The sequence below is a fragment of the Mesocricetus auratus genome, unplaced genomic scaffold (assembly GCF_017639785.1).
Source record: "Mesocricetus auratus isolate SY011 unplaced genomic scaffold, BCM_Maur_2.0 Super-Scaffold_4256, whole genome shotgun sequence".
NCBI classification, from domain to species: Eukaryota; Metazoa; Chordata; class Mammalia; order Rodentia; family Cricetidae; genus Mesocricetus; species Mesocricetus auratus.
In genome coordinates, this window is record NW_024429182.1 from 115,502,963 (window position 1) to 115,527,739 (window position 24,777).

At 49.6% G+C, this 24,777-nt stretch overlaps 1 protein-coding gene across 1 annotated transcript in view; it reads left to right on the top strand.

The window, feature by feature from the left end:
• Ap3b2 (adaptor related protein complex 3 subunit beta 2) overlaps window positions 1–23,746 on the top strand; it is a 36,352-nt gene extending 12,606 nt beyond the window's left edge. The window contains exons 5-26 of the mRNA XM_040729406.1: window positions 6,448–6,608; window positions 6,870–6,936; window positions 7,049–7,231; window positions 7,318–7,601; window positions 7,749–7,803; window positions 8,187–8,258; window positions 9,436–9,498; window positions 9,841–9,973; window positions 10,293–10,402; window positions 11,195–11,371; window positions 16,262–16,448; window positions 17,606–17,724; window positions 18,215–18,323; window positions 18,736–18,850; window positions 19,198–19,378; window positions 19,507–19,567; window positions 19,805–19,911; window positions 20,084–20,312; window positions 20,698–20,782; window positions 21,016–21,113; window positions 23,059–23,197; window positions 23,326–23,746. Of these exons, the coding sequence (XP_040585340.1) occupies window positions 6,448–6,608; window positions 6,870–6,936; window positions 7,049–7,231; window positions 7,318–7,601; window positions 7,749–7,803; window positions 8,187–8,258; window positions 9,436–9,498; window positions 9,841–9,973; window positions 10,293–10,402; window positions 11,195–11,371; window positions 16,262–16,448; window positions 17,606–17,724; window positions 18,215–18,323; window positions 18,736–18,850; window positions 19,198–19,378; window positions 19,507–19,567; window positions 19,805–19,911; window positions 20,084–20,312; window positions 20,698–20,782; window positions 21,016–21,113; window positions 23,059–23,197; window positions 23,326–23,476 (2,886 nt within the window). The 3' untranslated portion in view covers window positions 23,477–23,746. The remainder of the gene's footprint in view (window positions 1–6,447; window positions 6,609–6,869; window positions 6,937–7,048; window positions 7,232–7,317; window positions 7,602–7,748; window positions 7,804–8,186; window positions 8,259–9,435; window positions 9,499–9,840; window positions 9,974–10,292; window positions 10,403–11,194; window positions 11,372–16,261; window positions 16,449–17,605; window positions 17,725–18,214; window positions 18,324–18,735; window positions 18,851–19,197; window positions 19,379–19,506; window positions 19,568–19,804; window positions 19,912–20,083; window positions 20,313–20,697; window positions 20,783–21,015; window positions 21,114–23,058; window positions 23,198–23,325) is intronic.
• Window positions 23,747–24,777: the final 1,031 nt, after the last annotated feature.

The window sequence follows — 24,777 nt, forward strand, 5'->3', positions numbered from 1 at the left end:
AAGCAAAACACAAACACAACTCTAGAACAGCTGTCAGTAAACTGTAAAATGTGCAGATTGTATTTAGGTCTTGTAGGCTGTAGTGTCTCAGCCATGCAATTACTAGATCTTATATTTAAAAAAGTGGGCATAGTTATATGCCAATAAATCTTTATTTAAAAAAATAGACAGAGAAACCCTGTCTTGAAAAAGAAAAACAAAACAATACAAAAAATAAAAGGGAAAAAAAGGCAGCTAATAGAACTGTCCTGAGTTCTATGGCTTAGCAGCCTTTGTTGTGGGACATCCCAATATATCTCCTGTAAAAGGCCACACTCCTTCATAAAGCAATACCTTCCTTTTTTCTAACTTCATTTTTTATTGAGTTATACATTTTTTTCTCACTCCCCTCTCCCCTTCCACCGTACCCACCACATTCCCAATTTACTCAGGACCCTATCTTAAGACAATTATACACTGCTCTTAAGTTTTTCTTTACTTATCCTGAAACTTCTGTAGCTATAAACCTTTTTGTTGTTGTTGTTATTTGTTTTTTGAGACAGGTTTTTTAAAAATTCTTTTCTGTGAAACTGCCCTGGCTGTCCTGGAACTCACTCTGTAGACTAGGCTAGCCTTGAACTCACAGAGATCTGCTTGCCTTGGCCTCCTGAGTGCTGGAAGTAAAGGCATGCCCTACCACACCCCACTTGTAGCCATGATTCTTAAAAATGTGTTTTAAGTATAGGCTCCTATGAATCTCCCCTACTTTTCATAAGTGTATGTTTATTCTTTTTAAAAATTATATAGCCTGTACCTCACAATTCTCCTTTAGTCTCCTGAGTACTCAGGATACAGATGTATACAATCTTATCTGGCTCATCCTCAGACCTTTTTAGTTTTATTTGTTCTAGGACACAGTTTTGCTAAGTTACCCAGGGTGACTTCAAACACGTAGTCCTGCCTCGGCTTCTCATGTACACAGCACCACACCAGTGCAAGACTCTGAATTTTAACTTTGTCCCTTAGTTTTGTGTCCTCCTCCTTGTGTCTTCCTCTGTGTTCAAACTGAGAGGTTATTTTTTTATTTAAATTTAAATTAGAAACAAGGTTGCTTCACATATCAATTCCAGGTCCCTCTCCCTTCCCCTCCCCTCCTCCCATGCCCTCCCCCCCCCATTATCCCCTCATTTCCCCAGGGAGGGTAAGGCCCTCCATAGGGGTGTCCATAGTCTGTCATTTCATCCAGGACAGGGCCTGGACCCTCCCCCAAGAGTTCAGAGTGAGAGTGCATCTCACATTGTTGGATGGGCACCCAAAGTCCATTTGTATACCCAGGATCAATACTGATCTACTACCCAAGGCTCAATAGATTACCTAGGCCTCCTCACTGACACCTCCATTCAGGGGGTCTTGATCAGTCCCATGCTGGATTCCCAGCCATCAGTCTGGGATTCAAGAGCTAACCCTTGTCAGGTCAGCTGTTTCTGGGGGTTAAACCAGCCCAGTCTTAACCCCGATGCTCATCAGTTCTCCCTGTCACTGCATTCCTTGAGTTCAGCTCAGTGTTTAGCTGTGGGAGTCTGCCTCTGCTTCCATCAGCCATTGAATGAAGGTTCTGTTTCCCAGACTCTCTGGCCATGGGATTGTAGGCTGGCACTCCCCAGATCTGTGTCTAAAATCCATATATGAGGGAGTACATGCCATGTTTCTCTTTTTGTGACTGGGTTACCTCGCTCAGGATGGTTTCTTCTAGTGCCATCCATTTGCCTGCAAATTTCAGGATTCCATTGTTTTTTTGTGCTGAATAGTACTCCATTGTGTAAATGTACCACATTTTCTCTATCCACTCTTCGATTGAGGGGCATCTAAGTTGCTTCCAAGTTCTGGCTATTACAAACAATGCTGCTATGAACATAGTGGAACAGACATCCTTGTTGTATGAATGGGCATCTTTTGGATATATGCCTAAGAGTGGAGTTGCTGGGTCTTGTGGTAGGTTTATTCCCATTTTTCTGAGGAATCTCCATACTGATTTCCAAAGTGGCTGAACAAGTTGGCACTCCCACCAGCAATGGAGGAGTGTTCCCCTTTCACCACATCCTCTCAAGTATAAATTGTCGTTGGTGTTTTTGATTTTAGCCATTCTGACAGTAGTGAGATGGTATCTCAGAGTTGTTTTGATTTGCATTTCCCGGATGGCTAAGGATGTTGACGACTTTCTCAAGTGCCTCTCAGCCATTTTAGACTCCTCTATTGAGAATTCTCTATTTAGTTCTGTAGCCCAGTTTTTAATTGGATCCTTTGGTGTTTTGGAGACTGGCTTCTTGAGTTCTTTGTAAATTTTGGAGATCAGCCCTCTGTCAGATGTGGGGTTAAGTACATATCTTCTCCCAGTCTGTGGGCTGCCTTTTTGTCTTGCTGACTTTATCACAAGAACTTTGAGTCTGTAAAGAAAGAAATTAAAGAAGCCCTCAGAAAATGGAAAGATCTCCCATGCTCTTGGATAGGTAGGATTAATGTAGTAAAAAAGGCAATCCTGGCCAGGCAGTGGTGGTGCATGCCTTTAATCCCAGCACTCGGAGGCAGAGGCAGGCGGATCTCTGTGAGTTGGAGGCTGGGCTGGACTGACAGCCTCCAAAACAATACAGAGAAACCCTGTCTTGTAAAAACCAAAAAAAAAAAAAAAAAAAAAAAAAAAAGGCAGTCCTGCCAAAAGCAATCTACATATTCAATGTAATCCCCATTAAAATACCAGCACAATTCTTCACAGACCTTGAAAGAACAATAATCAATTTTGTATGGAAAAAACAAAAGACCCAGGGTAGCCAAAACAACCTTACTCAACAAAGCAACATCTATCTGGAGGCATCACCATCCCCGACCTCAAGCTCTATTATATAGCTGTAGTCCTGAAAACAGTTTTGTATTGTCACAAAAATAGACAGGTAGACCAATGGAATTAAACTGAACACCCTAGGATTAACTCATACATGTATGAATATCTGATCTTTGACAAGGAAGCTAAATATATACAATGGAAAAAAGAAGCCATCTTTAACAAATGGTGTGGCATAACTGGAGGCTGGCATGTAGAAGAATGCAGATCCATCCATGTCTATCACCATGCACAAAACAAATCCAAATGGATCAAAGACCTCAACATAAATCCAGCCACACTGAACCTCTTAGAAGAGAAAGTGGGTGGTACCCTTGAACGAATTGGTACAGGAAACAGCTTCCTGAACATAACACCAGTAGCACAGACAGTGAGGCGAACAATTAATAAATGGGACCTCCTGAAACTGAGAAGCTTCTGTAAGGCTGAGAGGTTATTTGAACCAGGGCATCATCTTGGAGTGTGTGGCATATATATCGTGTTTCCAGGTTATCAATGCTTTGTTAAAAAATCTTTTCCAGTTAGGTTTTATTAAGTTATGGATCCATAGAACTGTATAGTCAGCCAGTATTCTTCTGTCATACTTTGGAAGATCCTGAAAGCAAGGAGAATAGAATTTAACACCCTTCTTGTGAAAAGGGCTATGATGATACAGAGATAAAATAGGCCCAAATTCTGCTCCTAAAATGCTCACATGATTATGTGAGGCAAAGGCCTACATCAAGGGTGGCTTTGCAGGAAGTGTTGTGAGAGATTCCCAGAGTGCCTTGCTGAAATAAAGAGCCATAGTGCTAACATCTACCAGACTAATTACCTCTACTCAAATGAAAAGATTTTTTTGTCCCTATGATTGTTTTCAAAAGAAAAATGGTAAAATAAAGTAGGCCAATCTTTTTAAAATAAATTTACTTATTCATTTATTTTACATCCTGGCTGCAGTTTCCTCTCCCTCGTCTCCTCCGAGCCCCTTCCCTAACCTTACCCCTGCCCCCCCCCCATCCACCCCTCCTCCATTTCTATTCAGAAAAGGGCAGGCCTCCCAGGGATATCAACAAAACATGGCATATCAAGTTGCAGTAAGACTAAGCACCTCCCCTCCTAGTAAGGCTGGACAAGGCAACCCTGTATGAGGAATAAGATCCCCAAAGTCAAAAGAGTCAGAGACAGACCCTGCTCCCGCTCTTAGGAGTCCCACCAGACTCTTAGGCCAGTCCCACGCTGGCTCCTGGTTGTCTGCTCAGTCTCAGGGAACACTTAGGAGCCCAAGTAGTTTATTCTGTGAGTTTTCTTGATGCCCCAAGTAGTTGATTCTGTGATGACCTTGACACCCCTGGCTCCCCCCCCAAAGATTCCCCAAATTCCACCTAATGTTTGGCTGTGGGTCTGCATCTGTTTCCATCAGTTGCTGGATGAAGCCTCTCTCCGATGACAATTGGGCTATGCACCAATCTACTCACAGGAGATGGCTAGTTCAGGCTATGTATCCACTATTGCTAGGAATCTTAGCTGGAGTCACCAGCAGGTTTTAATGGTTGACACGATACAATTTGTCTAAGAAAATACAGGCTCCTGCTTTTGAAATAAATGCTTTTAGCCGGATGTTGGTGGCACACCCCTTTAATCCCAGCACTCGGGAGGCAGAGGCAGGCGGATCTCTGTGAGTTTGAAGCCAGCCTGGTCTACAGAGCATGTTCCAGGCCAGGCTTCAAAACTACAGAGAAACCCTGTCTCGAAAAACAAAGACAAAAACAAAAGCAAAACCACTTTTAAACTACGCCACTAAAAAAATCAATTAAAAATTGTGCCAGGGATTATCATCATTTTCACACCTGGTGCTGTGGCTTTCCTTCTCCAGTTGAGAAATCAGGGCGGCATCTGTCTTCCTTTATTGTCCAGCACTCTTGTCTACCATTCTGCAGGGTTAGCATCCGTTTACAGCAGGGGTTCTCAACCTTCCTAAGGCTGCACCCTTCAGTACAGTTCCTCATGTTGTGGTGACCCCAAGCATAAAATTATTTATATTGCTACTTCATAGCTGTAATTTTGCTAGTTATGAATTGTAATATAGGGCTGGAGAGATGGCTCAGAGGTTAAGAGCACTGACTACTCTTCCAGAGGACCTGAGTTCAATTCTCAGCAACCACCTATAATAGAATCTGATGCCCTCTTCTGGCCTGCAGGTATAAATGCAGAACATTCATATACATAAAATATAAATACAAGAAAATCTTTTTTTCTTGATTTTTTTTTGAGACAGGGTTTCTCTGTGGCTTTGGAGGCTATCCTGGAACTAGCTCTTGTAGACCAGGCTGGTCTCCAACTCACAGTCTTCAACTCACAGAGATCTGCCAACCTCTGCCACCCAAGTGCTGGGATTAAAGGTGTGCGCCACCACTGCCCAGGCTAGAAATCTTTAACAAAAATTTAAAAAATGAATTGTAATGTAGACACCTGCTATGCAGGATATCCGATATGTGACCCATGTGGTCGACTGACCTCCAAAGGGGTTGAGAACCTCTGGTTTACTGCCACTGTGGGAAGATAGTGCTAAACTCTTAGATTATAACAGTAGAGCACATGCTGTTAGCAGGCATGGATGGGATTCCATCTGAACAGGAGGGGTTTTAAATACTGGAGAAGAAAGGTAAATTTTGATGGGTTACTGGGGGAGAAGGGTGGCCAGGTGCACTGTGGGGGAGCAGCTTGTGTCTCCTGGGAGGCACTGCAGCCACAGACAGATGCTGACTCCCAAGAAAGAGTGCTGAAGTTTTCTATGCTTTCCCACACAAAGCTGCTCCTTGCCACACGAGTCTATGTGTGAGGTTTCAGCACCCAGAGCCAAGAGGTGGTGCCCTCACGTGTTGTTTGGCAAACCTTTTCCTGGTGAGAAGAAGCACACACATCTGCTCACTCCAGATAGGGAGTCCACAACAGACCGAAGTGTGGACACCACCGAAGTTCAACGGGGTGAGCCAGTGAGTTTTACTGGGGGGTGAGGGGTCACTTACCGGAGCACAAATGACTCAAGATGGCTTCATCACCAAGGCACACAACACCCCAGCATGGGCGACAGCTCACAAAAGCTGGCAATTGGAGCACACTGCACAGCCTGCAGGCAGCTCAACAGGCTGAAGTGTCCTTTCCAAGTGACTCTGGTCTACACCTCTTCCAGGCAGCTGGGCAGTTTCTGCTTCTCCCAGGCTGGTGGGCTGGTCTGTCTTTGCAGCTTGGCTGAGAATCTACTTTGTAGCTTAGCTCCTCTGACCGTGGAGCCTTCTCTTAGACTGAGAGAAAGACTCTGTTTTATGGTTCCCTCTGTCTTGTAGGGAGGGGTCTAGTGAATCTGGCTAGTTTTAGAGTCTTCTGGAAGAGATGGGGCTTCTCCGCAGGAAGGAATGTTTCAATCTCAGAGGAAACTGTTACAGGACTCTGGAGTTCCTGACACAGCTATTCCACCCCTCCCCCAAAGGCAGGGAAGCAAGACCTGGAGGTAGTGGCCAGGAAGAGTGTCTGGTCTTTCCCTTAGGGGACCTAACGCCCTCTCAGGCCTGTGTCTCCACTTTTGTCCTTAGGATCCAAACCAGCTGATCCGTGCCAGTGCCCTCCGTGTCCTCTCTAGCATCCGTGTGCCCATCATAGTGCCCATCATGATGCTAGCCATCAAGGAAGCTGCCTCGGACATGTCACCCTACGTTCGGAAAACAGCAGCTCATGCCATCCCCAAACTTTACAGGTGTGCCCCCCCCTTTGCCGTTTGTCCTCCAGGGCTCTGGGTTCCCAAGCCCCCAGCTCATCCCTGATGTCCCCACAGTCTTGCAGATTGCTACTCATCAGGAGTTAGACAGTTTAGGGATCTGACAAATACAGGCCAAAGGTGGGGCTCACATCTCTTGATGGGGTGGGTGGGTGTGCTTGAGGTGATCCTAGCTGGAGGAGCTGTTGGGGAGCCTGGGGCCAGGAAGGGACATATTCCCCGCAATTGTTTCTCCCTCAGTTTGGACTCTGATCAGAAGGACCAGCTGATAGAAGTCATTGAGAAGCTTCTGGCAGACAAGACCACGGTGGGTACATCGTGGGAAGAAAGGACAAGTGGTGGGAAGGGAACAGACAGATGCTGGTTCAAATTCCTCTGCCCGTCCCATTCACATCCTCTTTCTTGCCTTGCTTCCCCAGCTGGTGGCTGGCAGTGTAGTGATGGCCTTTGAGGAGGTCTGTCCGGAGCGTATTGACCTGATTCACAAAAACTACCGGAAGCTCTGTAACCTACTCATTGACGTGGAAGAGTGGGGCCAGGTGGTGATCATCAGCATGCTCACGCGCTATGCGCGCACACAGTTCTTGAGCCCCACACAGAACGTGAGCTCCGGGTTCCAGTTTTGCAGAAGGGAGGAAGGCTCCCCAGGGAAGGCGCCCACAGACCCGCCCGGTCGTGTCCCTTGCAGGAGTCCTTGCTGGAGGAGAACCCCGAGAAGGCCTTCTATGGCTCCGAGGAGGATGAAGCCAAAGGTCCTGGATCGGAGGAGGCAGCCACTGCTGCATTGCCTACTCGGAAGCCCTACGTAATGGACCCGGATCACCGGCTTCTGTTGCGCAACACCAAGCCCCTGCTGCAGAGCCGCAGCGCCGCGGTGGTCATGGCCGTAGCGCAGCTTTACTTCCACCTTGCACCCAAGGCGGAGGTGGGCGTCATCGCCAAGGCGCTAGTACGCCTGCTGCGCAGCCACAGGTGCGGGAAGCCCCGCCCCTCCTCAGTCCGCGCCCACTCCTCCCAAAAGTTCCTTCCTCCCAACTCTTTGGCCAACCTATTTTCCTCGACCCATCGCCCTCCCCGCAAATGAGGGGTTCAGAACCCTCTGACCCATCTCTTCCACAGTGAGGTGCAGTACGTAGTGCTCCAGAATGTGGCCACCATGTCCATCAAGCGCCGGGTGAGCATGCATTCAAGGCCTGCTCTGGATTCTGTGGGCTCTGAGGGAGCTTTTGGGACAAAAGTGGAAGCATGGAGGACAAGGGAATTAGAGTGGGATGAAGAGGGTTGCAGTAAAGATAGGAGAATTACCCTGGTGAGGGTATAGGTTTTCAAGACCCCAAATGCAAACCAGGAGCAGGGTCTAGATCCTGAAGGGGCCACGGTGTGTGTGTGTGTGTGTGTGCGCCCCATAAATTAGATCTAAGGTGGACAGGGAACATGGAGCAAGGATGAGCCGGTTGAGGCATAAGGGACATGCCTGTGCTGGAAGGGGTAGGTGTCTCTGGAAGAGGCGAATCTAGGGCTGTGGTGGAGATCCCTAGGAATGCTCTCTTTTGCCAGGGCATGTTTGAACCCTACCTGAAGAGCTTCTACATTAGGTCCACGGATCCCACCCAGATCAAGATCCTGAAGGTAAGTGCAGGACAGTGTGTGTGGCCTCGGATTCCCGCTCACCACCTGGTTGAATACCAGCTGGGTTAACTAATACTGGTCACATTGGTGCCTGCCTCTTTCTGGAGCTGAGCCCATCTCTAGGATGCAAGTGTTTGCTCAGATGGTGGGCAACTGTCTCTGGCTTGTGTCATGGAACAAAACTTTTTCTGGGGAGATGCAGAATGTGTCTACTCCTCCTAGATAGGGATCCCACAACATAATCAAAGCACAGATACCACTAAAGTCCAACTGGGTGAACCAATGAGTTTTACGGGGGTTACTTACAAGAGTATGGGTGAAGGGTCACTCACTGGAGCACAAATGACTCAAGACAGCTGCATCACCGAGGCACACAACATCCCAGCATGAGTGACAGCTCACAAAAGCTGGGAACCCAGAGCACACTGCATAGCCTGCAGCTAGCTTAACAAATTGGAGCATGTTCTTTCAAGTGACTCAGTTGCTCTACAGCTCTTCCAGGCAGCTGGGCAGTTTCTGCTTCTCCCAGGCAGGTGGTCTGGTCTCAGTCTTTGCAGCCTGGCTTGGCTGAGAGTCCACTTTGTAGCTTAGCTCCCCTGATGTCGGTGGCTTCTTTTGTTTACTCCGGTAGGGAGGCATCTAGTGAATCTGTCAGGGGATCCAGTGCCCTCTTCTGGCCTCCACAGGCACTGCATGCACATGGTACACAGACGAAACAACATAGGCAGAAAATAAATAAAAATGAGGATAAGGCCACAATCATTGGATCAAGGAGTCTTTCCTCGACAAGATGGAGTCTAAACTGAGACCTGGTAAATGGATGTTAATTGCCTACATAAATGCAGGTCAGAAAAGTGAAGACCTGCTCCATACAAATGAGGCAGGTGCAGAAACTTGCAGATCATCCCTGGTTTCCGTCCTTAAAGGGATAGCTCTCTGTGGAGGAAGAAGGTGACATGATCCTACTTCACCTATCCTCTGTTGGGGACTTTACTGAGGAGGCAAACTGATCCTCTTGTGTTTTGAAGAAGCTTTATGGTCTTGCATTTCCATATACTCTGAGCATGTGCAGAACTGTCCTGAGTATTACTTTCTAGTCCATAAAATCTGTTTACAGTAAAAGCCCAGAAAACCTGGCTACACAGGCCATCTTCTTCCTCTCTACCTCTCCCTGCAGCTGGAAGTGCTAACCAACCTGGCCAATGAGACCAACATCCCCACAGTTCTACGGGAATTTCAGGTACAAGCCATGGGCTGACCTCTAGCCAGCAGCTCCCAGGAGAGGAGCCCAGTAGATCCTTGTACCCAGTGAGAGTTGACATGATCAGTCTCATCTTCGGCAAGAGCCCCAAACTGTAGAAACTGTTGCCTAAGTTCCCCTTTCGGTGCCTTCTGTTGGCTTTGGGCAGAGAAGTCCATCGGTGTGGTTTGGAGATGTCATAGTTCAAGACTTAATCTATGGCATGGCATGATGAGATGTAAAATGAGGGGTCACGGTCTTAGCCTACATGAAGGCCACTTTTAAGCTCTTCACTGTGAGGTCACTACTTACTGGATGTTCCTGTGTCATGATGTCCCACAGACCTACATTCGCAGCATGGACAAAGACTTTGTGGCAGCCACGATCCAGGCCATTGGACGATGTGCAACGAACATAGGCCGAGTCCGTGATACCTGCCTCAATGGCTTGGTGCAGCTTCTGTCCAACCGTGATGGTCAGTGTTTGCCTGGAGAAGTGTTCAGCCTTGATGGTATATACGTGCATGTGTGCCTGCATGTCTGACCCTGCTGACCAATGGGTATTCCTGTGTGTGTGTGTGTGTGTGTGTGTGTGTGTGTGTGTGTGTATAGGTAGGTAGGTACAATCAATGTATATCTGCTTGAGATGGTGTCTAGGAATTGCTGTAGTTGGGGGGCTGCTTGAGAAGTACAGGGGGCTGTGGGAGAGGATGACCAAGGGCATTGCAGGTGGGCCTGTCCACCTTGGTGTGCTCATCCAACTGTTCTGGGGCTCAAGTTCTTCTCATTCCCTAGAGCTTGTGGTCGCAGAGTCAGTGGTGGTCATTAAGAAGCTGCTGCAGATGCAGCCAGCACAGCATGGAGAGATCATCAAACACTTGGCAAAGCTCACAGACAACATCCAGGTGAGGGAGCAATGCTGTGTTCCCAGCCTGCCCCAACATTGCCCCCACGATTTCTTTTTAAAAGATTTCTTTTGCTTTAAATTTTGTGTGTTGTGAGGTGGGGGGGGTATGTGCATGTGAGTGCCAGTGCCTGCAGAGGCCAGAGGCTTCAGAGTTCCCGGGGCTACAGTTACTGGCAGTTGTGCACCAACCAGCATGGGTGCTGGGAACTGGACTTGCGTCATCTGCAAGATCATCAAGTGCTTTTAACGTCTAAGTTGTCTTTCTAGTTCTGTCCATGACTTTAACCAAATGCTTTAGCTTCATCCAAATCAGCTTCCAAATGGGCATTGGAGTTCTTTAGGTACAAGGAGAGCACTTGGACTGTGTGACCCTGTTGTCCAAGATCAGTCCTGCGGGGCTCCCTCAGAGAGCTCTTCAACTTTCCTCACCATTCTTTATTTCCCACCCGAGTTCTCACCAAGGATGGCTCATTGTTTAATCCTTGTTTTTCTGTTGCATCGAAGAGCTGAAATATACCTAACTCCATTGCTGGAGATTCAGGAATACTGACAACGGTACAGATATAAATCTAGAAAACCGTGATTGACTTTAGGGCTTGGCAGCTTTACCCATAATAATGAAACCATGCTGTTTATAAATGCCCACCTCTGAACCTATTCTACCCCTCTTCCCCATCTTCGGACACCTGTAAGACAGTAGGCCAGCATGGATGACCGCCATTTCCTTGGCAGCTCATCCCACCCACACTAACCTGTTTCCTGTAGTCCTAACGCCTGTCCACACCCACAGGTGCCCATGGCACGAGCCAGCATCCTCTGGCTCATTGGAGAGTACTGTGAGCATGTGCCTAAGATTGCACCTGATGTCTTGAGAAAAATGGCCAAGTCATTCACAGCGGAGGAGGACATCGTGAAGCTGCAGGTCATCAACCTGGCGGCCAAGCTTTACCTGACCAACTCAAAGCAGGTGAGGAGTGAGGACGTCCCCACTAGCTTTCCCTAGACCCCAAGAGCTGCCACAGGAAGCATTCTTTTGACTCTCTCCAGCAGGCCTGAACTCTTCTGAAAGGGCATATTAGGACAGGTGACTAGTCTCGCCAAGTCACCAGGGCCACCCCAGCGTCCATGGCTATTCTTGGGACTCCAGTGGAGTCACCATTAAAGAGTCTCTAGTGAGGCTCATGTTTGATGTTAGAGTCCTTATCTGTCATCTTTGGAACATGGGCTGTGAGGTGTTCATGCTGACTGAGCTAAGGGAGGGGCTGGCAGTGATGGGCATTGATGGGAGAACTACTGTATTCCAGGGGCAAAGCTTGGTGATGCCTGACTTGTCTGTTAAGGCTGTGTTCTAGCCTGGGCACTGTTGGCAGCCAGTCCCTTTCAGAAGGTAAAAGATTATGAGAGATACTATAGTCAAGGACGTGGCTCAAGTAAGTTGGAGTATCGGGTTGCTTAGAGCCCTTGGTTATCCAGTGTTCCCTGAGGTGGCTCTAGTGAATTCTAAGAATAAGGCAGAATGTGCAGAATTTTTCAAGGAGCTGGAGATGCCAAGCAAGAGGAGAGTTCAGCAACACTGGCATTGGCAAACTGCTGCCCACGGGCTGAACCTGGCTTGCTTTTACAATTATTTCAATTGGAGCACGTTCATTTACATATTACATATGGGCATATTTGTGCTACGGTGGTAGAGCTGACTACTTTGAAACAGTGTGCATGGCCTATAAAACCTAAAAATTTCTGGCCCTCTGCAGAAAATGTTTCCAGATCCTTGAAGCAAAATATCTGGATGAATGGATCAGGTCTACAGTAGAGCTTAGCCTGAGACTACAGTGTACCCTAAAGGTGGCTCTTTTGACAGCCTGTGGCAATCTTAGGATCACAGCGCATGGCATCTTCACTGATTCCTTTGATACACAGTGCTTGGCATGAGTCTGGGGACTCAAGTTGGGGTAGGCTGGGCCTCCAATTGTCAGGACTCTGGCCAGGAGTCAGATAGGCGGCAGTAACCACAAGGAGGGACAGCGAAGTTCTGGGTCTGTGCATATCAGTGTTGTGGGGAATCAGAGAGAGAAGCATAGGAAATGCTCCCCTGTGTGTGCTGTCTTGTTTGGAAGGGAGGAAGGAGCAGGTTGGAAGGACACTTGGAAAAATGAAGCGGGACTGAGGTGTCCCTTGGTGATAGAGCATGTGCTTAGCATGCAGGAAACGCTGGTCTTCTGGGTCCAGTCCCCAACAGCTGAAGGAGACCAACCAAGTGAAGGGCACAATCAGTATTCAAGCAGCGTGGAGTATGACATGCCCAGAATTAAGCCAGGGTCCTGAAGCCATTGCGTTTTTATAAGATTGGGCCGTCCACATGGCAGTTGTCACTGTAATGGTAGGTGACAACAATTGACAACTACTTTGACTTCTTTTCTTCCCTCCTCCTCCTCCTCCTCCTCCTCCTCCTCCTCTTCTTTTCCTTCATCTTTTTTCAAGACAGGGTCTCTGTGTAACGGTCCTGACTCTGTAGACCAGGCTGACCTCATAATCACAGAGATCCTCCTGTCTCTGCCACCCAAGTGCAGCCACCACTTGTGTGTGAGCCATCACACCTGGGCGACAATTGACTTCTTTACTGGCTTCTTTGATTCACAGTGGCGAGTGTTAGCCCCAGGGACTCAAGCAAGGGAAGCAGGACACCAACCATTAGAGCTCTGAATAGTCATCACCGCTAACTATATGTGAATGCATGCATTCACTCATTCATCCTCTTTCCTAGATGTTCCCTGAGCCTTAGGTACAGTCATCGTGATGTCACATTTTAATCCCTTAAGATTTCCATAGCTTCATAATAAATTACTATCAACGCAGTGGCTTAAGATAACACAAATATTTTCTTTTATTTTTATGGGTCAAGAATCTGGTATGACTCAGTTGGGTCTTATGCAAGACTGGGAGTATAGGCCAAGGTTGGGTTTCAACCTGAAGCCTGTGCTGAGGGTAGGTTCAGTTCCCAGCTCACACAGTGTCAGGTCCACGTCCCAGATCACATAATGTCAGCTATACAGCCAAGGCCCTGACTTCTTGCTGGTTGTCAGCTAGAGACTACTCCCAGCTTTACAGGCTGTCTTTAGTTCCTTCCATATGAGCCTCCCAATGTGGCCACTTAATTTTTGTAAGCCACAGTGGGCAAAGTCTCTAGAGTCTTCGTACTAGCAACACATTCCAAAGTCTCAGGGCTTGCTCACACCAAAGCAAGGTGATTACACAAAGTACAAACATTAGGAAGCAGGGATGGATGTTAAATTCTAGATTCTAGAATTTATATAGTGTTCAAGAAAGGTTGTATTTTAACTTTTTTTTTTTTTGATTAGTCAGCTTGGGTGCAAGTTAGCATGAAAGTTAACACAGGTTATTGAGAGTGCCCCCTAGTGGTCGTCCCTGGCACCTGTACCCCTTGAGCAATAGGAGTTTTTGGTATACTAACACTTGCATTGTAGCCTAATCTAAAAAGACATATGTTTTTATGTGGTTGTATATATAAGGTGCATACATAAAATGTGTGTGCATGTGTGTATGTGCCTGTGTGTGTGCATGTATATTTTTACATACACCATATACATGCAGGAGTCCATGGAAGTCAGAAGAGGGCATCATATCCCCTGGAACTTGAGTTAGAAATGGTTGTGAGCTAACATGTAGGTGCTGGGAATTGAAACCAGGTCCTCTGGAAAAGCAGCCAATGTTCTTAACCTCTGAGCTATTTCTCCAACTGTAACAGCCTACAATTTTAGGACATTGTGGCTAGGTGCTCTGGGGTCCTGGGGCTGGACATCATGTGAACACTGGCTCTTTAGGGTGAGCAAAGCTTGTGGTGTGGCAGTGCATGGACCAGCTCCTTGTCTCAATTGTTGACACGGGATTAGGACTGTGGCCAGGTGGATCCAGTCCTTCGGTGTTCTTTCTAGAACGAGGCAAGGGAAGGAAACAGTCTGTTAACGGCCACCCATGAAGCCTATGGAAGAAGACGCTGTCCTAAACTAGAAGGAGAGGGGGCAGATACATTGCTGCATCTTAATAACATGTTGGCCAATTTTGCCTGGTCAGATGGTCAGGCAGGAAAGGTAGGCCTGTGGTGAGGTCCACTGCAGTGGCATCCTGTGTGTGTGTCTCTGACTCCGTTATATTGGGAGGATCTGGGGCTGGAATCATGGATGGAGCTGTGCTGGAGAGACCAAACTGCAGGGCATCAGGGTCCATGGAGGACATAGTGTAGGTGCAAGTGGAGACATGGGGGTCCCTAAAGTGATACGGGCAGTTCTGCCACAACAGCAGCTCTGATTCTGGAAATCTCTGCCTCTCTCAGATGTCGACTTGATGGCCAGCAGGGTTAGCAAGCTAGTCATGTCTAAGGCTGGATGTGTCATCACGAATCTTCAGGACCCCAGAGTCATTCCTAGGTTCTGTCTTGCGTTGACTACTACCTGCACACACTCTAGTGTTAGCTGTTTGGTGATTTTGGTCTTGGTCACAGGAAAGAGACACAGAGGCCTGGGTCAAAGGCATAGGCGATGACAGGAGGGGAGAGATGGCCTCTGATACAGCCCTGGGTACACTACCCATGGGCTCCTCAACCTTGAACAAGCCACTTCCTGATTCTATTTCCTTTGAAGTGAGGCAATGGTGCCTACCACTCAGGATTGTCAAGATGGCAGGAGAGTGGGGAACACCTGGTGTAGTGCTTAGCTCCAGAAAGTCCTTCATAAAAGTGATGGCAGCCACCACTGTCATCATGTGAAGGCAGCTTAGACAAGGCCAAGATTGGGACGGTCTCTGAGACTGTTGGTCCTCAGATATAGCTGTAGACTGTGGACTCTACGTGACCTTAGCAAAGCTCAGCGGCAGAGCCATTTTGATCTTGCTGGAATCATCTAGGGGGCAGACTGGTATTGCTTGTTTTTGTTTTTGTTTTCTCTTTTGGCTTTTTGAGGGGGGGCACCACCCAGCTCCCAGGTAAAATCACACACGGAGGCTTATCCTTAGTTATGAATGTCCAGACTTAGCTTGACTTGTTTCTAGTCAGCTTTTCTTATCTTTAAATTAACCTGTCTACCTTTCGCCTCTGGGCTTTTCCTGTTCTCTTGCTCTGTGGATTACCGTGTAGCTGGATGGCTGGGTGGCTGGCCACTGACATTCTCCTCTCCTTGTTCTCTTCCTTCTTTTTGCTCCTCGGTTCTCCTCCCTTTTACCCTTTGCCTGCCAGCCCCGCCTATCCTTGCTCCTCCCTCACTATTGACCATTCAGCTCTTTATTGGGATCACCAGGTGTTTTAGACAGGCCCAGTAACACAGCTTCACAGAGTTACACAAACGCAGCATAAACAAAAGTCACACACCTGAAAATAATATTCCTCAACAGACTGGAATCTCTGAGACACCCCTCCCCCCAGGCTGTTCGGGATCTGCTCTGTGTGTTGATAGTTCCTGCCAAAGAGCCCCTTATTGTCTTGATCCTCTGGAGGGGGCGTGGAGCCCTGGGTTCACAAGAGGTAGTGCAGTGTTCTAACCCTCTGCTAACCCTGTTATGTCAGAGTGAAGAGGTTGGCTGGCCTGGATCACTAGGGACCAGAAATTAGAATAGGCTCTGGGACGAAGAGGGAGCAGAGGACAACCTCACTTGCTGGCCCGAGGCAGCTGTGACAGTGGGGAGCAGAAGTCGGAGCCAGAAAGCTGAAATGAAGGGCCTCGAACCAGGGCAGGTGGGAGGAACGTTGGGTGCTGTACATAGCACGGGGGAGAATCTCCTCCCCTGGTTCCAAGTCTCCTGGGTCCTCGCCCTCTGCCCGCTGCTGAGCCACCCTCCCTTCTCTCCTCAGACCAAGCTCCTGACCCAGTACGTGCTGAGCCTGGCCAAGTACGACCAGAACTACGATATCCGAGATCGAGCCCGCTTCACCCGGCAGCTCATCGTTCCTTCAGAGCAGGGTGGAGCCCTCAGCCGCCATGCCAAGAAACTCTTCCTGGCCCCTAAGCCAGCCCCTATCTTGGAGTCATCCTTCAAAGGTGGGGGGTAGGAACCAGGGTGACCCTCCTGGGAGAGAGATGGCAGGAAATGGCTAGGCCCAGGGTACCGGCCTCCACCCAAGGCCACGGCCTTAGTCAGGAATCAAGCTCTTGAGTGTAGACCTGGTCTGCTCTTCTCCCTGCAGTATCCATCACAGCCGCAGCTACTTCTGAGTCACCCAAGTGTCTGCTCTCCCTGTCACATGGGCTTTTGCTTCCTTTCCCTTACTTAGGGTCCTCTCCCACTCCCTCCTGAGCAGCTTTGGGCTTGGGACTCTACACTAAGATGTGAAGTACGAAGGACCTGGGAAGGCAGGGAGTAGGGCATGCACAGGAGAGGGCCGTATTGCAACAATCCTGAGGGTGCCCTTGCCAACACTACGTGCACACTGAGATCAGCCCAAGCCCCAGTCTCCAGGCTCTCAGCCTCTGCTCATAGTTGTGACCTGGGAGGTGGGGTTGCTTCAGCTGCCTCTTTGGCCCTAGGACTCAAGGCCAGGGCCTAACCAAAAGATGCTTCCTGTGAGAGCCTGGTTTTCCTGGTGTTTTTGCATTTGTTTTCTTTCCCTGGGTCTTAGGGGTTGAGGTAGGACAGTGATATAAATCTTCTGGGATGCCGGACAGCCCTGAAGCCATCCTCAATCATGTCTCTGTTACCGCCCTACCCTATCTGTCCACTGTGACCCTAACTCTCCCTCTCCATTTCTGACTGCTTATCCTTCACCATGAATATAGAGGCCCACTAGACCTGTCTCCTCCATCTTGGCTAGCCTGGCCAGCCTCTTTTTCACCTTGTCCTAGGTTAGATTCTTTCTAAGCCTGGCTGTGCCCAGGATGGAGGCACATTCACACTTTGGCTTCCCCATAGATACTGAGCAGCCAGGCCCGCAGCATCTCTGACCCTGGAGTCTTCTCCCTTAACACCTTGTGTACATTCTTGAGTCTGTTCTGGACTGACTAGAAAGCCTTTTCTCCCAGCATGCAGGCCTGTGTGTAGTCAGGTACAGGAGTCACCAGGGGGTGTGCCCGTCAGTTTCCCTTGCCCAGCTTGGAAATCCCCACCAGAATCAGCACCCAGTCCCATCCACAAAACAAATACCCCTGCCTCAAGCATTGTTCCCTGTCACTGCTGGCCTAACTTGTAAACCTGTCTTCAGATCGTGACCATTTCCAACTGGGCTCATTGTCTCACCTGCTCAATGCAAAGGCTACAGGCTACCAGGAGCTCCCAGACTGGCCAGAGGAAGCCCCAGACCCATCCGTGCGCAATGTAGAGGTCAGAAGCTTCGGCGTGTGTGTGTGTGTGTGTGTGTGTGTGTGTGTGTGTGTGTGTGTGTGTGTATGTGTGTGTGAGCATGTGCACGTGTGTATTTGTGATCACATGCATTTGTGTGTGTTGGGTAAGGGACAGCAGCAGGGATCCCTGGCAGTGCTGTCCCCCTGATGCCCTCCCCCCACACAGGAAGAAGACCTCTCCCTTATTGAGACCCACGTGGGCCTGTTGGGCGAATACACTGAGGTCCCCTCTGCGTGTAGTGTACTCTCCTCCCCCTCTCTCCCTGTGTGCTGTGCGCTAGGCCTTTTCTTTGTCATGGCTGTAAACCATGTACTCCTCTCCCTGTGGACTGTACATCTCCATTTTCTCTGTTGGGGTCAGGCCCAAGTAGGGAGCCAAGGAGAGACATAGTGATGGGTGCAAAGGGCATGGACTTTCCTTCCTCCTCCTCCAACCATGAGAAAATGGCTCCTACTCATGACATCTTCAGGTACCAGAATGGACCAAGTGCTCAAACCGGGAGAAGAGGAAGGAGAAAGAAAAGCCATTCTACTCTGACTCCGAGGGGGAGTCTGGCCCCACCGAGTCTGCAGACAGTGGTGAGCAGAGGGGTACAGCTTCCCGCCATTCAGGACAGACTGTGATGTCTTGCCCGTGTGCGTGCCTGTGTGACGGAGCATGCTCTATGTGTGTGTCTATATGGTTGGCAACCAAGGGCACGTGCTTGCCTACAGATCACAGCCTATGTGAACCCAAGTGTCCATTCTCAAATGTGTGTGCTGTGCATGTGACATTTATTTGTGTGGGTCCATCCATGGTTTTGAAGTCTCAGTTGGCATCTAGGGTTGGGGCAGGTCAGATGAAGTTAGAGCTTCAGTTCTGAGCTGGAGCTGGGAACCCAAACAGCTCCCATAGAGCCAGAAAGACCTACCCATGCAGTGGGGAGGGCTTTCATTACTGGCGGTGGGGGCTTCACATGCAGCAGGGAGGCCTGACCGCTTTCCTCCACAGAGCCTGAGTCTGAGAGTGAGTCTGAGAGTAAGAGCAGCAGCGAGAGTGGCTCTGGGGAGTCCAGCAGTGACTCAGACAATGATGAGGATGAAGAGAAAGGAGGAGGCAGCGACAGGTAAGTGGAGGAGGCTTGGGGACCCAGGTCTCTAGGAGGCCCTGAGCTTCCCACAAGGCACTGGGAGCCTGCATCCCCACTTCTCCATCTCTGGTTGCTATGCCTGCCTGTCTTAAAGACCTCACAGGAGTGGCAGAGAGGTAGTGGCAGAGAGGTAGCCAGAGGCTCGGGGCCCACAATGGCACCAGCTAGGTGAAAGCTCTTCTGGGTGAGGAATAAGAAGTAGACACGGGCTTGCCTGGCCCAGGGTCTCCTCTCCCATGTCCACTTTTCGGGGCTTCCCCTGTTCTGTGAGACAAGGGGGGTGTCCATGCCGGACCTTAGTCTCTACTTCCTCTCCCCTCTAGTGAACAGAGTGAGGAGGAAGGTGGGAAAAAGAAGACGAAGAAGAAGAAGGGGCCAGAGGGACACAGGGAGGGCTCGTCGTCAGAGGAGGGCAGTGACTCCAGCAGCAGCTCCTCAGAGTCTGAGGTGACATCAGAGTCGGAGGAGGAGCAGGCCAAGCCTGCCTCCTGGAGGAAGAAAACGGTAAGAGTGTCCTTCCTACCCTCTGGGCCAGACGTCTTCCCCCATTCAGAACAGACTGTGATGCCTCCGCCACCCCAGAGAGAGCCCAGGTGCTTCTCTTCCTCATAGCCCCACCCTTTTTCTTTTAGCCTCCCAGCGGCAAGAGCGCCCCTGTAGCCAAGGAGATTTCCCTGCTTGACCTAGAGGACTGTGAGTCTGGTTGGTAGACCGCATGGGGAAGGATGGCCAGCGTGACTTAGGAGGCATCCTGGGAGCTCCAGGCTGGGTTCCTGAGGTCTGGGGCATCTGTCAGGTGTCAACATAGTTTCTGGGCGTGTCTCCCTCTGTCCACAGTGCTGAGTTTTGCTCCTTGAGCCCCAAACTCCTTTCAACCTAATTTCCTATTTTTCTCATCAATCATCTTTCTTTCTCCCCCTCCCCTCCCAGTTACCCCTCCTAGTGTCCAACCCGTGTCTCCTCCCGTGGTTGTGTCTACCAGTCTGGCTGCTGACCTGGAGGGCCTGACTCTCACAGACTCCTCTCTGGTGCCTTCGGTGAGCTGGGGAAGGGCTCGGCTGTATCCTGAGCTGTGGGCACGTGTGGTGGGAAGTGGGTGTGAAGTTGGGATACCATTAAGTCCAAGTTTCTCAGGATGGCCCTAGGTAAGACAGGTTGGGGCTGGCTATCCTTCGCCTTACTTCTGCCCTCCCCTCCTCTTCCCGCCAGCTGCTGAGTCCAGTGTCCAGCATTGGGAGGCAGGAGCTGCTGCACCGGGCAGCTGGAGAGGGGCTGGCCGTGGACTATGCCTTCAGTCGCCAGCCTTTCCCTGGGGATCCCCACATGGTGTCCATACACATCTACTTCTCCAACAACTCTGAGACTCCCATCAAGGGGCTGCACGTGGGCACTCCCAAGCTGCCTGCTGGCATCAGCATCCAAGAATTCCCTGAAATTGGTACAGAGGGCCTTGGGTAGGGTAGAGGAGGAGGCCCCTAGGCAGATTTCTGTAGTTGCCCATAGCATTTTAGGGTCAAGCCAGGTGCCCTGATGTGGGGAAACAGAGGTGGCATCTAATATGACCCACACCATGGTAGACAAGATGGAGTAAGAAATAAACAAGTTCACATTAGGGCATGAGGTCACTGAGCAGATTTGAGAGAGGGTGAGGGAAAGGCACTTGGCTTCAAGAGGAAGCCAAGGGTAGTGTCCAGGGGCTCAGAAAGTCTAGAACCCACAGAGGGCTAGTCTGCTCTGATAGGGGAGAGAGACTGGAGCCACACAGAGTTCCAGGACAATCATGGCCTTTCCTGTCCCCTCATTGCTTTCCTTACGCCACTCAGAGTCGCTGGCACCCGGAGAATCTACCACTGCTGTGATGGGCATTAACTTCTGTGACTCCACCCAGGCAGCCAACTTCCAGCTGTGGTGAGTGCCCAACTCATGTGGTGGTGAGGGAGTGAGCTGGAGAGAGGCAGGGTCTGAGAGAACCAGAGGTGGAGAGGGTGGCAGGCAGGGCTACATCAAGTTCTGTGGGGCTGGCTGCCATTTCCAGCCCTAGGTCTTACCTCACTCTTCTGCCTCGATGCCCTGCCTCAGGGTGAGTGAGGTGGGTGGATGCTGGCCTCATTTCTGCTCCTGTCTCCTTTTCCTTTTCCCAGCACCCAAACCAGACAGTTCTATGTATCCATTCAGCCACCTGTTGGGGAGCTGATGGCCCCTGTGTTCATGAGTGAGAATGAGTTCAAGAAGGAGCAGGGTGAGTGCTCCCCATGGTAGATTGTGCAGACATGTGGGAGGGTCCTCAGCCATTTAGACAGAGAGAGGCCCGGTGGTCTATGCCTCTGACTAAAGTCTTCACAGAGACTGAGGCATATGGTGAGGCTTGGGAACGTTTGCACACAGCCCAGGCCCACATTCCAGTTGGGGATACAGTACATGCAGAGGTATGGTGGAAAGTGTTAGGAGCAATCCTGTTTAGGACACAGGAGTCCTTATCACAGGGGAGCACCAAGAACAAATCTGGAAGTGGGATGTTTGTCCTGGTCCCAAGGAGCCCTGAATGCTATGCTAAAGGCTTTTTGGTCCTGGGATTCCAGAGTGAGAAGAGGTACCAGAAGTTACTGGGGGAAAAACACCAGGGTTTGCTTTCTGGCAGTGGAGGAGTTGGGGAAGCAGGAGAATGGCTGTGTCTTCTGCTTCAGGAAGAATAGCCTGGTAACACTCACATTTAAGAGTAGAGTAGCAAAAGAAGTATCACTACATCAGGGGAGGAGACACGGGACTTCACACAGCTCTGGCCTCAGTTTCTTGGGGTGTAGGGTAAAGACTATGGCTAGTCATAAAGCCATTGTAATAGATCTGATGAGAGATGGCGAGGCAGGATCAGAGCCTTGCAAAGGCATGAAGGGCTGGAACTGGAGGGAGGGAGAGATGGAGGGAGGGAGGGAGGGAAAGAGAGATCAGGAAGGGGGAAGTCACAGATAGTAACCCTGGGAGGGAGAGGAGGTGGACCATAGTCTGACTCTAGAACCCCTGGCTTGACATGGAGACGAGCAGTGCCCTTTCACCTAGAGCAGGTGGTGAACGTTGACTGTGATAGGTCAGATAGTAAATGTTTAAAGCTTCGAGAGCCATGTGGTCTCTGTTGTAATGACGTAGCTCCACTGCTGTCAAATAAAACAGCCACAGAGAATACTTAACTGAATGACTGTGGCAGTGTTTTCAATAACATTTTATTTATAAGTTTGGGAAATCTCAATTTTGTTTAACTTTCAAGTTTCAAGAAATGCTCATCTTCTCTTGAATTTTCACCCAATGCGGGTTTTTTTAAAGCAACAAGACAATTGCAAGCCATTTGGGTAGTGGACTTGGCTCGCAGTCTAAAATTTGTCAAACCCCTGATCTAGAAGAAAGAACAAGGCAGGCAAGAGAAGAGCCTGCTGAGTCTTGGTGATGGGCCATTTTGAAGTGAATTTGGGGAGGTGTTAGGGTGTGATTGAGAATATAGGTCGGTGCTTAGCAAACACCTGAAGGCTAGAGTCACAAGCATAGAGGTGGGAATGGAAGCTGTGAGTGTGGATGACATCACCCTGACAGAGAGGCAGTGGTGTCATGGGTGAGGGTTTGAGAAGCAATGGGCAGAATCTTAAGGAAAACCGCACCTCTTACTGAAAGGAGAAGGAGGGAGCAGAGGGAGATGGCAGGGCAGAAATGTGCTGCGGGGTGCCTGCAGGCCGCAAAGACCAAACACCTCCAGATTCGGCATGCCAGCCTCAGGAAGAGCAGGTTACTAAGGAGGGACAGGACAGCTGCGGTGGCTTGAGGGAGCCTTTGGAATCCCCTTTGGAGGACCTTGGCCATGAATGGGGAGAGAGCAGGGCACCAACCTGAGGAACACTCTCGTTTCAGAAAGGAGTGCTCAGAAATGGGCTGACTTGTGCATGACCAGAGTGATGGCCAGTGGCATGATGGTGTTGCTGACCAAGAATGGGGGTGTGTGAGAGAAACAGGGCAAGTGTGTTCTGAAATGGGAGAAGAGTGGAGAAGCTTCAGAGGAAGGAGAGAGGCCAAAAAGAAGGCTGATAAGGGTGTTTCCGACCTGCAGCGCCTGGGAGAGCTTGATGAGGACGTTCAGCTAGCTGGTGCAGGTGCTAGCCTGTGTCCACCACAGCCTCTGCGCTCATCATGACCTCTGCCCCCAGGGAAGCTGACAGGCATGAATGAGATCACAGAGAAGCTCACACTGCCAGACACCTGTCGGAGTGACCACATGGTGGTGCAGAAAGTGACCGCCACTGCCAACCTGGGTCGTGTTCCTTGTGGGACATCTGATGAGTACAGGTACAGTAAGGGGCAGAGATGGGCTCTGCTGGAGCCTGGCTTGAAGGAGAGCCCAAGCCCTGGGGCTGAGCCACTTACAGTCACCCTCGGCAGCTCTCCCCCTGCCCCTTCCTCTGCTCCCACCTCAGGTTTGCAGGGAGGACACTGACCAGTGGGAGCTTGGTCCTGCTGACTCTGGATGCCCGGCCAGCTGGACCGGCCCATCTGACTGTCAACAGTGAGAAGATGGTGATTGGCACCATGCTGGTGAAGGATGTGATACAGGCTCTGACCCAGTGACTCCTCAGCGTCGTGACCTCACTGACCTTCACCTGCCCCTCCCTGTGACGTTTGCTCTTGCATCTCTCTCCTCTGCTTTCCTCCCTCCCTCGCCCCTTCTCTGTCCTATTACCCACCTCGTGTGGGGGCACTGTCTCCTTCCCACCTGTTTCCAGTGAGTTCCTTAGTGATTCTGCAGAGGAAGACAGTAGCTGCTCCTTCAGCAATCCCTTGCCTCAGCATTCCGTAGGTATTTATGTAGCAAAACCTCAATAAAATGTCTCCTCCCTAGGTTCTGACTCAGCTTTCCTTCTAAGGGGTTGGGAAGAACTACCAGAGTGACTCTGTTGGACTCTAGTGATGGTGTAGGAAAAGTTGGTCATGGCTCTCAGGGGGACTCTGGTTGGTACCAGAAGTGGCCACCTCTAGGTAGGAGTGTGTTGGTATCTCTGAGCAAGAGACATCTAGGAAAGCATGGGCAGGTAGAGCTAGAAGAATTGCTCAGTTTCAGCTGGGTGTGGTATCACTGGCCTGGAATTCCAGCGTTTGCTAAGTGGAGGCAGGAGGGCCAGAAGTTCAGGCTTGTCTTTCAGCCACATAAATCCAAAGCCAACCTGAACTTCATAATCTACCTCTCAAAATTTTTTTGGTCTTTTTTTCTTTACATTTGTGTGTGTCTGTATTGCGCATTTATGGACACAATGTGTTATGTGTACACATAATTGTAAGTGTGTATGTGCACATGCATGTCTGGGTCTGAAGTTGGTGTTGGTCATCATTCTTGCTCATTCTTCCAACTTACTCACTGAGGCAGGGTCTCTCAGTCACATCCAGAGCTCACTGACATGGTTAGTGTCCCCAACCAGCTCACTCTGGAAATCTTGTCTCCACCGTCCCCGGCTGGAATTAAAGGCAGGCTGCCACGCACATACAGTGTTTATGTGGTTTGGGGTCCCTCCACTTGCCTGGCAAACACTTTAACCACCAAGCCAGCTTCCCAGCCCTCTCCCCGCACTCCTTTTCTTAGTGCGAGCAGAGGCAAGTCCCATTAGTGACTGGCAGTTTGCTTTGCTTTCCCTCATAAGCCCCTTGGGAAGAAGGGATGTATCATATGGGGAATTTCCCAAATATACAGTGCAGCTCAAAATATATCAATAACCATGTGTTCAACCAGAAAAAAAGTTATTATCAAGTAAGTTTATCAAATCAGTTTAGGAGGAAGTGCTGATTTAAGTAAAGTAACCATTTCCCACAGGCCTTCTCAGAACCTTTACTCTTCCATCGGGCTTGTACCCACGCCCTCCCCACTAGAGCTTGCACTG